This window comes from Salvelinus alpinus, chromosome 3, assembly GCF_045679555.1.
Source record: "Salvelinus alpinus chromosome 3, SLU_Salpinus.1, whole genome shotgun sequence".
Taxonomy (NCBI): Eukaryota; Metazoa; Chordata; class Actinopteri; order Salmoniformes; family Salmonidae; genus Salvelinus; species Salvelinus alpinus.
Genome location: NC_092088.1, coordinates 66,681,258 through 66,693,126, shown reverse-complemented (window position 1 = coordinate 66,693,126; position 11,869 = coordinate 66,681,258). Strand labels below are relative to the sequence as shown.

At 45.2% G+C, this 11,869-nt stretch overlaps 1 protein-coding gene across 2 annotated transcripts; it reads left to right on the top strand.

Annotated features, from left to right (window-relative positions):
- Positions 1-517: 517 nt before the first annotated feature.
- On the top strand, positions 518-10,596 carry LOC139571181 (suppressor of cytokine signaling 3-like). 2 transcript variants are annotated; one of them, XM_071393799.1, is made up of 4 exons: positions 518-745; positions 1,335-1,450; positions 2,257-2,686; positions 7,461-10,596. In XM_071393799.1, the coding sequence occupies exons 3-4, from the start codon at positions 2,558-2,560 to the stop codon at positions 8,055-8,057; spliced, it is 726 nt and encodes a 241-aa protein (XP_071249900.1). In that variant the 5' UTR covers positions 518-745; positions 1,335-1,450; positions 2,257-2,557; the 3' UTR covers positions 8,058-10,596. The 2 variants fall into 2 exon arrangements, with proteins under 2 accessions (XP_071249900.1, XP_071249899.1); XM_071393798.1 differs by lacking the exon at positions 1,335-1,450.
- The last annotated feature ends 1,273 nt before the right edge of the window (positions 10,597-11,869 follow it).

Genomic DNA, 11,869 nt, shown 5'->3' with positions numbered 1-11,869 from the left:
CATTATACCCAACAGAAGGGACAGGCTATACAACTTACCATACGAGGTCCGGAGCCTGCTGTTTTTCTGTTCTACATGATAATTAGTTGCACCCACCTGGTGTCCCAGATATAAATCAGTCCCTTAGACGGTAACAATGAAAAAACGCAGTGTGACTGGCGTCGATTCCAGAGTTGAGTTTGAGGGGCCTACAGTATACTGTGGAAGCTTGAGTTTAAATTGTGTATTGTGTAACACTTTGTTTATAAGTGCAGTAGGCTAGTCGTCAGGCTTGAATTGTGGTTTTTATCAAGGGTAGTCTAAGCAAACGGCTTTAATTGTTTCACCTTGTCAGAGGAGTGGATGGGAAGGGAGGACTCACCAGCCAATAACTACGGGAATCTTCCCGTAAAAGGCCACGCACTGATTATTTATTGGCAATCTGCCAACGCGCGCGCGCGTGTGTGTGTGTTTACTGGAAGAACCTCAGAGCTGAGGAGGTGGAGCCTTCGCTCTACTCGTTGACCGCGGTAACACAGCTACCTCCGTTTGCTGGAGAGAGAAAGAGTGAGAGAGAGAGAGAGAGAGAGAGAGAGGGGGGACGCCGACGTCTTTACCGATACACTCCTCCGTCGGTTAGAAGAGGCAGTCTATTCAGAGTTAATGACCAAGTTAATAAATGATTTAACACATAGACATTCGGGGACTTTGGATATTTTCTCCCTGGAGAGGAACGCTGGACCCCGGTACAGGAACAATCTCCAAGGTAAATAAACAGGCTCCATACCGGGGCATAGAGTGCTGCTGTTGCTGTAAATGGTGCATAAAATAGCACACTGCATATGTGTGTAACAGTGCACATGTTAAGCAAGACGTTGTAATTGCGCAAAAACATGATTATCATAACGGCGATATGGGAAGCCATTTGTGCCTCCAAAACATCACAGGGAACCAGCTCTACTACAGGCAGCTTAATGGCGCAATGCAGAACAGGACTTTGCTTTTGAGATGTATTATACTCATTCTCCTTATTCCAGATAGACACACAGAGATAGACAGTGCTATGTTGTACACTCCTGGAAGGAAATAAGCCTCAAATAACCTTTTGGTGTTCAACAGATTGCCACATACCTTTTTTTTCAGGTCAAAACTGTTCCTTGAGGAACCTCTCTGAAAAGGTTCTTCAAGGAACCCCTGTGTAAAGCTTATAACAGTAACCTTTTTGTGATGCAAGGGGTTAAATTTTGAACCTATTCAATAATATATTGTAGTGGCAACAGCCTATCAGAAGATTGGAGGCATGACTTTTAGTTATGTTATTCATGTTAACCCTTTGCTATATTGAAACATTAAAGGTTGTTCCAAGAACCCCTCAACTAACCGACGGTGAAAATATGAACCCATTGACTGCAATGGCTCCTTGAGGAACTCCAGGTTTCCTCGAGTCAGCCTACGCTCTTAGAATTAGGGGGTAAGTCACATTTCTATTATGTGGCTGGAAGGGGCCTCAGCTCAGCTCAGACAGACACCATGTTTAGCAGCTGCAGAGCGGGCAGTTATGGCATCTCTTGCCGCTTCAAGTAACAACTAGCACCGGTCCTTGGTGAATGGAGATCTATTCAATATGGAGCTGGGCCCATTCCATCTTGCTTCAAATGCACTGATCAGCAGCACAGTGAGACGGCCAGACCCACCCACCTGGGGGTAGCCTATTTACCATGAAACCGGAGAACCATAGAGCTCTGCTGGTGAAAGCAGCAGGCTGCATGGGAATCAGGTTATTTATTCAGAATGAACCTGGACTCATTCATAATAACCCGGTTTCTGAACCCCCTCCCCCCCCCACCCAGTGGTAAAAGAGAGTTTGCGCTGAGCTGTTTAACACTGTACACGTATAGTGTGTGTGTGTGTGTGTGTGTGTGTGTGTGTGTGTGTGTGTGTGTGTGTGTGTGTGTGTGTGTGTGTGTGTGTGTGTGTGTGTGAGAGAGAGAGTGTGAACACAGTTATTTGGACCTTAATGTCAAAGATGATAATGACCTGAATGACAACAGGGATCGAGGTTCAAACCTCTAGCTGAATGTTTGTGGGTGTGTAGGTTTTTGTGAAAGTGTTTTATATACAGAAGATGTACTCCACCATGTGTTGGCCTCCATATAGAATCAGTGGAAAAAGACTACTTCACACCTTTGAAGTGTTCACAAGAGAAAATGTATGATAACACTATTATAACACATTTCTGCCCCCTGCTCTGTCTCTCTCTCTCCTTTCTCTCTGCAGCTGTCTGCAGTGGGTGGTCTCTCTGAGGTCCTCTTTGGACTGCTCCTCAGTGTCGTCGCTCTGGGAAACGTGTGTGCACCCCCCTCCTCCCCACCTTCCTCACGCCCTCTCCCCCCTCCTCCCTCACGTCATCGCTCCCTTTCCTCCCCTCCTTCCTCACGCCCTCACCCTTTCCCCACATCGCAAACCCTCTTCATCCCTTCTTCTCTCTCTCCCTCCTGCCCCCTACTCTCCCTCGCCCCTCCCTGCTCTGGACCCCCCACCCCTCGGTCAACGAGCCGAGCGTGGGGGTCAGGGCGCCATGGTAACCCACAGCAGGCGCGACCCCCCCACCATGAGCAGCATGACCCCCCCAGAGCCCAGAGGTCATGGGTCTCGTGTGCACCCCCTGCGCTATAAACCCTTCAGCTCACATGCACACTACCAACAGGTCAGTTAAATACTGTCATGACTGTGTCAGTCAGCTCCACATGTACTCGAGGTAAACTAGCTAGCCTCATCATCATTATTCCTCCCCCAGTCTCTTGGTTTGCCCAATTGTTATCTTTACAACATAGTATAATATGGTTCCTCTTGTTGATAAATCAATCCACTTTTATTGGTCGCATACACATATTTAGCAGATGTTATTGCGGGTGTAGCGAAATGCGTGTGTTCCTAGCTCCAGCAGTGAAGTAATATCTAACAATACACACATCTAAAAAGTTAAAAATAAAATTAATAAATATAGAAACATTAGGATACATATACAGTGTCTTCGGAAAGTATTCAGACCCCTTGACTTATTCCACATTTTGTTATGTTACAGACTTATTCTAAAATTGATTAAATAAAACCATTTCCTCAGCAATCTACACACAATAATACCCCATAATGACAAAGCAAAAACAGGTTTTTAGAATCTTTAGAAAAACAGAAATTCCTTTGCTATGAGACTCGAAATTGAGCTCAGGTGCATACTGTTTCTATTGATCATCCTTGAGATGCTTCTACAGCTTCATTGGAGTCCACCTGTGGTAAATTCAATTGATTGGACATGATTTGGAAAGGCGCACACCTGTACATATAAGGTCCCACAGTTGCATGTCAGAGCAAAAACCAAGCCATGAGGTCGAAGGAATTGTCCATAGAGCTCCGAGACAGGATTGTGTTGAGGCACAGATCTGGGGAAGGGTACCAAAACATTTCTGCAGCATTAAAGGTCCCTAAGAGCAGTGACCTTCATCATTCTTAAATGGAAGAAGTTTGGAACCACCAAGACACTTCCTAGAGCTTGCCGCCCAGCCAAACTGAGCAATTGGGGGAAAAGGGCCTTGGTCAGGGAGGTGACCACCAACCCAATGGTCACTGACAGAGCTCTAGAGTTCCTCTGTGGAGATGGGAGAACCTTCCAGAAGGACAACCATCTCTGCAGCACTCCACCAATTAGACGTTTATGGTAGAGTGGCCAGACGGAAGCCACTCCTCAGTATTTTATTATTTATTTTATTTAACCTTTATTAAACCAGGCTAGTCAGTTAAGAACAAATTCTTATTTACAATGACGGCCTACCAAAAGGCAAAAGGCCTCCTGCGGGGACGGGGGCCTGGGATATTTTTATTTTTTAAATATATACTGTATATATATATATATATATATATATATATATATATATATATATATATATAGAACAAAACACTTATCACAACAAGAGAGACAACACTACATAAAGAGAGACATAAGACGACAACATAGCAAGGCAGCAACACATGACAACCCAGCATTGTAGCAACACAACATAACAACATGGTACCAGCACAAAACATGGTACAAACATTATTGGGCACAGACAACAGCACAAAGGGCAAGAAGGTAGAGACAACAATACATCACACAAAGCAGCCACAACTATCAGTAAGATTGTCCATGATTGAGTCTTTGAATGAAGAGATGGAGACAACGGCCCAGTTTGAGTGTTTGTTGCAGCTCGTTCCAGTCTCTAGCTGCAGCGAATTGAAAAGAGGAGCGACCCAGGAATGTGTGTGCTTTGGGGACCTTTAACAGAATGTGACTGGCGGAACGGGTGTTATATGTGGAGGATGAGGGTTGCAGTAGATATCTCAGATAAGGGGGAGTGAGGCCTAAGAGGGTCTTATAAATAAGCATCAACCAGTGGGTCTTGCGATGGGTATACAGAGATGACCAGTTTACAGAGCAGTGTCGAGTGCAGTGATGTGTTCTATAACGAGCAGTGGTGACAAATCTGATGGCCGAATGGTAGTCATACCTTGTGGAATTGGTAATAATCTGAGAAAGATTTAGGGAGTCCCATTGCTTTAGGACTTGGTCAGGTGGTTTAAGCATGTCCCAGTTTAGGTCACCAAGCAGGACAAATTCAGACTTAGAGTAAGGGGCCAGGAGAGCGCTTAGGGCAGGTAGGGTACAGGCCAGTGCTGATGGAGGACGATAGCACCCAGCAACAGTCAACAAAGAGCTATTTGAAAGTTGAATGCTTAAAACCAGCAAATCAAATTGTTTGGGGACAGACTTGGTGGAGACAACCGAGCACTGAAGGTGATTCTTGGTAAAGATTGACACTCCCCCACCTTTGGAAGATCTGTCTTGCCGAAAAAGGTTATAACCAGAAAGGTTAACATCAGTATTCAAAACACACTTCCTTAATTAACCACGTCTCAGTAATGACCAACACATCTGGATTGGAGCTGTGAACCCACACTTTCAATTGATACATTTGAGGTAATAAGCTTCTAGTGTTAACGGCAGAAAACCCAGGCTTTTACGAGAGCAGAAATCAGTGAAGCAGATATCTGAGCACAAGTCAGAATTGGGGCTAGCAACAGTAGATGGGCCAGGATGTACATGCACATTTCCAGATATCATCAACAGTAATACAATCAAGGCACAGCATAGTAAAAGGCACATGGCAGCATGCTTGGAGTTTGCCAAAAGGCTTCTAAGAAACAAGATTCTCTGATTTGATGAAACCAAGATTGAACTCTTTGGACTGAATGCCAAGCATAATGTCTGGAGGAAACCTGGCACCATCCCTACGGTGAAGCATGGTGTGGCTACGTTTTTCAGCGGCAGGAACTGGGAGACTGGTCAGGATGGAGGGAAAGATGAGCGGAGCAAAGTACAGAGAGATCCTTGATGAAAACCTGCTCCAGAGCACTCAGACTGGGTGGCTAAGGTTCACCTTCCAATAGGACAATGACCCTAAGCTCAAAGCCAAGACAACACAGGAGTGGCTTCAGACAAGTCTCAATGTCCTTGAGTGGCCCAGCCAGAGCCTGGACTTGAACCCGATCAACATCTCTGGAGAGACCTGAAAATAGCTGTTCAGGTCTCCAGAGATGGATCTGCAGAGAAGAATGGGAGAAACTCCCCACATACAGGTGTGCCAAGCTTGTAGGGTCATACCCAAGAAGAATCGAAGCTGTAATTGGTGTCAAATGTGCTTCAACAAAGTACTGAGTAAAGGGTAAAGGGTCGGGAATACTTATGTAAATGTTATTTCAGTTTTTTTAAATTTGCAAAAATGTCTGAACTTATTCTTGCTGTAACGTAACAAAATGTGGAAAAAGTTAAGGGGTCTGAATACTTTTCGAATGTACTGTGTGTGTGTATGATGGGATGTATAGACATTATGGAGAGAGTATGGTTAGAATATGTAGTATATCTGAAGAATAGTATATGTACAGCAATAGTTAAATAGGATAGGCCTTGACTAGAATACATTATAGACATATGAATTGGGTAAAAAATTGTATGTAAACATTATTAAAGTGACCAGTGTTCTATGTCTATAGGGCAGCAGTCTCTAAGGTGCAGGTTTGAGTAACCGGAGGGTAGCCGGCTAGTGACAGTAACTAAAGTTCAGGGCAGGGTACTGGGCAGAGGCCGGCTAGTGGTGACTATTTAACAGTCTGATGGCCTTGAGAGAGAAGCTGTTTTTCAGTCTCTCTGTACCAGCTTTGATGCACCTATACTGACCTCACCTTCTGGATGGTAGCGGGGTGAACAAGCTGTGGCTCAGGTGGCTGAGGTTCTTGACGATCTTCGTGGCCTTCCTGTGACACCGGGTGCTGTAGATGTCCTAGAGGGCAGGCAGTGTGCCCCTGGTGATGCCAACGTTGGGCAGACCTCACCAACATCTGGACTGTGCAGTTGCCATACCAGGCGGTGATACAGCTCGACAGGATGCTCTGAATGGTGCATCTGTTAAAGTTTGTGAGGGTCTTATGGGCCAAGCTGAATTTCTTCAGCCTCCTGAGGTTGAAGAGGCGCTGTTGCATCTTCTTCACCACACTGTCTGTGTGGGTGGACCATTTCAGTTTGTCAGTGATGTGTACTCTGAGGAAACTTGAAGCTTTTCACCTTCTCCACAGTGGACCTGTCAATGTGGATGGGAGCGTGCTCCCTCTGGTGTCTCCTGAAGTCCACGATCAGCTCCTTTGTCTTTTTAATGTTGAGGAAGAGGTTATTTTCTGTAACCACTCAGCCAGATGCCTCACCACCTCTCTGCCGGCTGTCTCGACATTGTTGGTAATCAGAACCACCACTGTTGTTGTGTTCAAACTTGATGATTGAGTTGGAGACGTCCGTGGCCACTCTGCCATGGGTGAACCGGGAGTGCAGGGGAGGGGGGGGGGGGGGGTTGCGCACACACCCTTGTGGAGCCCCCGTGTTGAGGATCAGCGTAGTGGTGGTGTTGCCTACCTTCACCTCCTGGAGGCAGCCCGCCATGAAGCCCAGGATAGTAATTTAGTTTCTTGGGTACAGGAACAATGGTGGACATCTTGAAGCAAGTGGGGACAGCAGATAGGGAGAGATTGAATATGTCAAACGACAGTGTATGTATCGTAGTTATTGTCATCAACTATTTTTAAGCAATAAGGCACGAGTGGGTGTGGTATATGACCAATATACCGTGGCTACGGGCTGTTCTTATGCACGAGGCAATGTGGAGTGCCTGGATACAGCCCTTAGCCATGGTATATTGGCCATATACCACAAACCCCCGAGGTGCCTTATTGCTATTATAAATTGCTAACCAATGTAATTAGAGCAGTAAAAAGAAAGGTTTTGTCATACCTGTGGTATACAGTCTGATATACCATGGCTTTCAGCCAATCAGCATTCATAGCTCGAACCACCCAGTTTATAATATACAGTAAGTAACCTATTCTTCTCCTTGCTTCAGGTGCTGTGTGCGGTGCGTAAGCTACAAGAGAGTGGGTTCTACTGGGGTGCAGTGGGGGGTCGTGAGGCTAGCTCTCTGCTCCGCTCCCAGCCCCCCGGGACCTTCCTGGTTCGAGACTCATCCGACCACCACTACTTCTTCACACTGTCGGTCCAGACGGCCCGCGGGACCAAGAACCTCCGTATCCACAGCCAGGGGGGAAGCTTTTACCTGCAACCCGATTCGTGCTGCACACACATGCCCCCGCGCTTCGACTGTGTGCTCAAACTGATTGGACACTACATGGGGAAGGAAGGAAGAGGTGGAGAAGCAGCAGGAGGAGGAGAGGGGGAGGCTGGGGTAAGGGCGGGGGGAGGCACGGCTGCGCCGGAAGGAGAGACTGTGGGGTCGGGGACTGGGAGTGTGTATCTGATCCACTCAGGGGGAGAGAAGGTTCCGTTGGAGCTGCGTCGACCCCTCCACTCCTCCCTGTCCTCCCTCCAACACCTGTGTAGGAGGACCCTGAACGGACACCTCGGGGGCTCGATCAGCCCCGACACACACCAGCTCCCTCACACACTCAGGAACTTCTTGGAGGAGTACGATGCCCCCATCTAACACACACATACAAACAAAAACACACATACTCACACAGTTCAGGTTTGGTGTTTCCCCCTCTAACGGTTGAGGATAGGATTTGGAAAGGGTAAGCTGTTCCAGATCGATGCCACCGCTTTCTTACCAAGGGGAGCCTAATATAGGTAACCATTGATACGCCTCCGCTCCTGGACAGACCGTTGATGGGAGTCAAGACGAGACTGGTAGGGTTAAAAGTCGTTGCCCTCTCAGCCAGTGACCCAATCTCCCAGCGGGTGCTGTGATTGGGTAGTCAAAAAGATTGATAGGTCGATAATGCAGACCGTGGACCCGCCACACATGCATGCAAACACATACACAGTGCTGTGTGTGGCTTTAGGAGTGTAGCCAGAAGGTTGTTTTGGGTTTGTTGTGCTGCTGTGGCTGAGGTATAGCTCCTTCTATTGATCAACAGAGGCTTTCATCTCCTCCCTTTTTCTCCTGTTTGACATGTAGAATGGGCTCAATGGACTGCGAGAGGGAGGGAAAGGAAGCGAGAGATAAGGAGAGCAGCGTAATGAGAGTGTCTGGAGAACAGCAGTATGTCAAACGAAGGGGCCAAAAGCAGAGTGAAAGTGTTTGTGTGTGTGGTGTCGTACACATTTCCACTGCTGTATGCCAACTAGCATTGCCTCATAGGAGGGTGTGGGGGATCATGGCTGAAGACAGCCACTAGCCTCACAAACATACACAAGACACCACGTACGTATGTACATACAGCTTACAGTGCTGTGAAAGTATTTGCCCACTTTCAAATTGTCTCTACTTTTGCATATTTTTGATACTGAATGTTATTAGATCTTCAACCAAAACCTAATATTAAATACAGGGAACCCGAGTGAACAAATAACACAATTATATACTTATTTCATAAACACAGTTAGGCAACACCCAATGCCCCTGTGTGTGAAAGTAATTGCCCCCTTACACTCAATAACTGATTGTGCCATCTTTAGCTGCAGTGACTGCAACCAAATGCTTCCTGTAGTTGTTGATCCGTCTCTCACGTCGCTGTGGAGGAATTTTGGCCCACTCATGCATGCAGAACTGCTTTAAGTCATTGAAATGTGTGGGTTTTCAAGCATGAACTGTTCGTTTGAAGTCCTGCCACAACATCTCAATTGGGATTAGGTCTGTACTTTGACAAGGCTTCAAATTTGTTTCTTTTTAGCTATTTTCATGTAGACTTTATTGTTTGTTTTGGATCATTGTCTAGGTGCGTGACCCAGCTGCGCTTCAGCTCACAGACGGATGGCCTGACATTCTCCTGTAGAATTCTCTGATACAGAGTAGAATTCATGGTTCTGTCTATTAAGGCAAGTGGTCCAGGACCTGAGGCAGCTGGGTCATGCAGCAAGACAATGATCCAAAACACACAATCAGGTCTACATGAAAATTGTTAAAAAGCAACACATTTTAAGTTTTGGAATGGCCTAGTTAAAGTCCAGACCTAATCCAAATTGAGATGTTGTTGCAGGACTTGAAACAAGCAGATTATGCATGAAAACCCACAAATGTCATTGAGTTAAATCAGTTCACCATGCAAGAGTGGGCCTAAATTCCTCCACAGCGATGTTGGAAAAAATATGCAAAAATAGAGAATCAAAAAGGGGGCAAATTCTTTTTCACGGCACTGTAACTGCAGCTTTGGTAGCTCTTCTGTTAGAATGTGATGGAGATGCCTCTGTGTCTTTGTCTTTCTTCCCATCTCTCCATCCATCTACTCACAAGAGAAGATTTTTTGATAACACTAACACCGCTCACTCGCTTATTTATATAAATAAATAGATCTCTCTCTCACTCAACCCCAAAGCTAACAGTGGATCTTATTTTAGTTCCTGGCAGGCAGAAACAACATGTGTCCTAAATGCTACCTTATTCCCTTTAAAGTACACTAGCCCTGGTCAAAAGTAGTGCACTGTATATAAAATTGGGTGCCATTTGGGACACAGTCAGAAACAAAAACTGAAGCCGAACATAGTCAGTAGTCCGGGGGGGATTGAAGGGTGAGGGATTGAAGGGTGAGGGAAGAGTGCTGAAGATGAGTATGGCTGAGGCTGGATGAGGGGGGGGACAGGCAAGGATGATTGGGGGAGAAGCGGTAATAGTGAGTGAGTGATGAGGGATGAGTAGGCAAGATTGTTTTCACACTGGGCCACAGAGACAACAAATCCTTCATTTGAAGATGATGCTGTCGTGTTTAGCTAAATCCATGTCTTCCTGATAGGAGCCTAGTTAGTAGAAGAGCAACGTTTGTAATTTTTAACATCTATTATCATCATATCAACCTAATGTGTCGCACCAGCTCAGCTACATGTGTGTGTCAGAAGTACTTGTCTTTTATAAAGACTGCTCATGACCTCGCCACTAGACTGGCAGACAGTGCAAGCCCAACTATCTGGAACAACAAGAAACTAAAAGCATTTCAGAAGAGAAATTAAAGATTGAACTTTGCACATATTTATATTTCTAAGATATTTCAACAATGTATATTAAAGAGCACTATTTTTACAAAATTGAACTGATTCTCCTTGTGCCTTCATTTGTCTGTTGGATACACACATTTCTGTCTCTGCTTTTTGAATATCACACTTACACGGTGTAATCAGAAAACAAGTGCTATGGTTTAAACACAAATACAATGAGGTTTCCTGTACTGAGAATGCACACAGATGAATAAACACAATCACACTTACACAGAACATCTCGCAGCTTTCTCACACCATAAAGGAAAAAACACACCTACACAGTTTAATTTCTACATTGTGGTTTCTACCTCAAGTTTTTTAACTCGAAGGTACAGCTGCTTTAGAGCTCTCATGCAACTTGCCAAAATCACACAACCACACGCATGCATGCACACATATACAAACAAACCCTCACACACACCTTTACCGATACTGCCTCCCCTTCTCCATGAACCTATTAGATTACATAATTGACCATTTGTTTATGTTTTTCTACTTCACAAACATAACACAAAACAAAATGCCATGTAGGGGCAGCGATGCGCGTCAGACGCACTCATCACTCTAACAAACACAGATTCCAAAACCAAATTACTTTATTCCACAGGATTCCAGTGTGTACAGGTATCCACAGATCTTCAAGTAAGTAACAATACCAAGGTAAGTATCTTCAGGTACGCACAATTATTTCCACAGGGATAACAATTAGGATGTGGTAAGAAAACCGTATGACAACAGCTGAAAAGTGTCAGTTACAACTAGAGTTCTAAAATGTAAACAAACCCAAAAGCCAAAATAGAGTGGACATGAGCCACTGCATGGTCTCTTAAGACAGTATCCCACAACAAAAAATAATGAGACGACTTAAACTATTTAACATGAAGTAAACCAAGAAATGTATTTTATATTAATGTTGACAATCCTAAATTGGCTCCCACATTACCGGCCCCTAATTGTTATCTTAAACATGAAACAATTACTCAAAACTACATAAAGAGCCATGTTTATGATGTTCTTCAGTACGGCTGTTCTATCCGTCCACAAAACGGAATCTTCAAGCTGCAGCTCTCTTTTCAGAATCTTGTCCATGCGTCCTGCCATGGTGGCTGCTGTGAGCTCCATAAGGGGAATTATGGTATGTTTGAGCAGACAAACTCTCGCCTTCACAATGATGAAGGCACAATGTACTTCATCGTGGCTGTTCCGTTGCAGCAGGTAGCACACTGTACCGTAGCCTTCTTCACTCGCATCTGAGAAGTGATACAGCTGAGCGAACGGTGACTCTACAAAGCCTGAGGGTTTAAAGCACTGACCAACTCAAGTCTT

What these genes read in the sequence shown, in the direction of transcription:
- LOC139571181 (XM_071393798.1), top strand. Translation starts at nt 2,558, where the DNA reads ATGGTAACCCACAGCAGGCGCGACCCCCCCACCATGAGCAGCATGACC. An exon ending in CACATGCACACTACCAACAG is followed by an intron (nt 2,687 to 7,460) that starts GTCAGTTAAATA and finishes TCCTTGCTTCAG; the next exon opens with GTGCTGTGTGCGGTGCGTAA.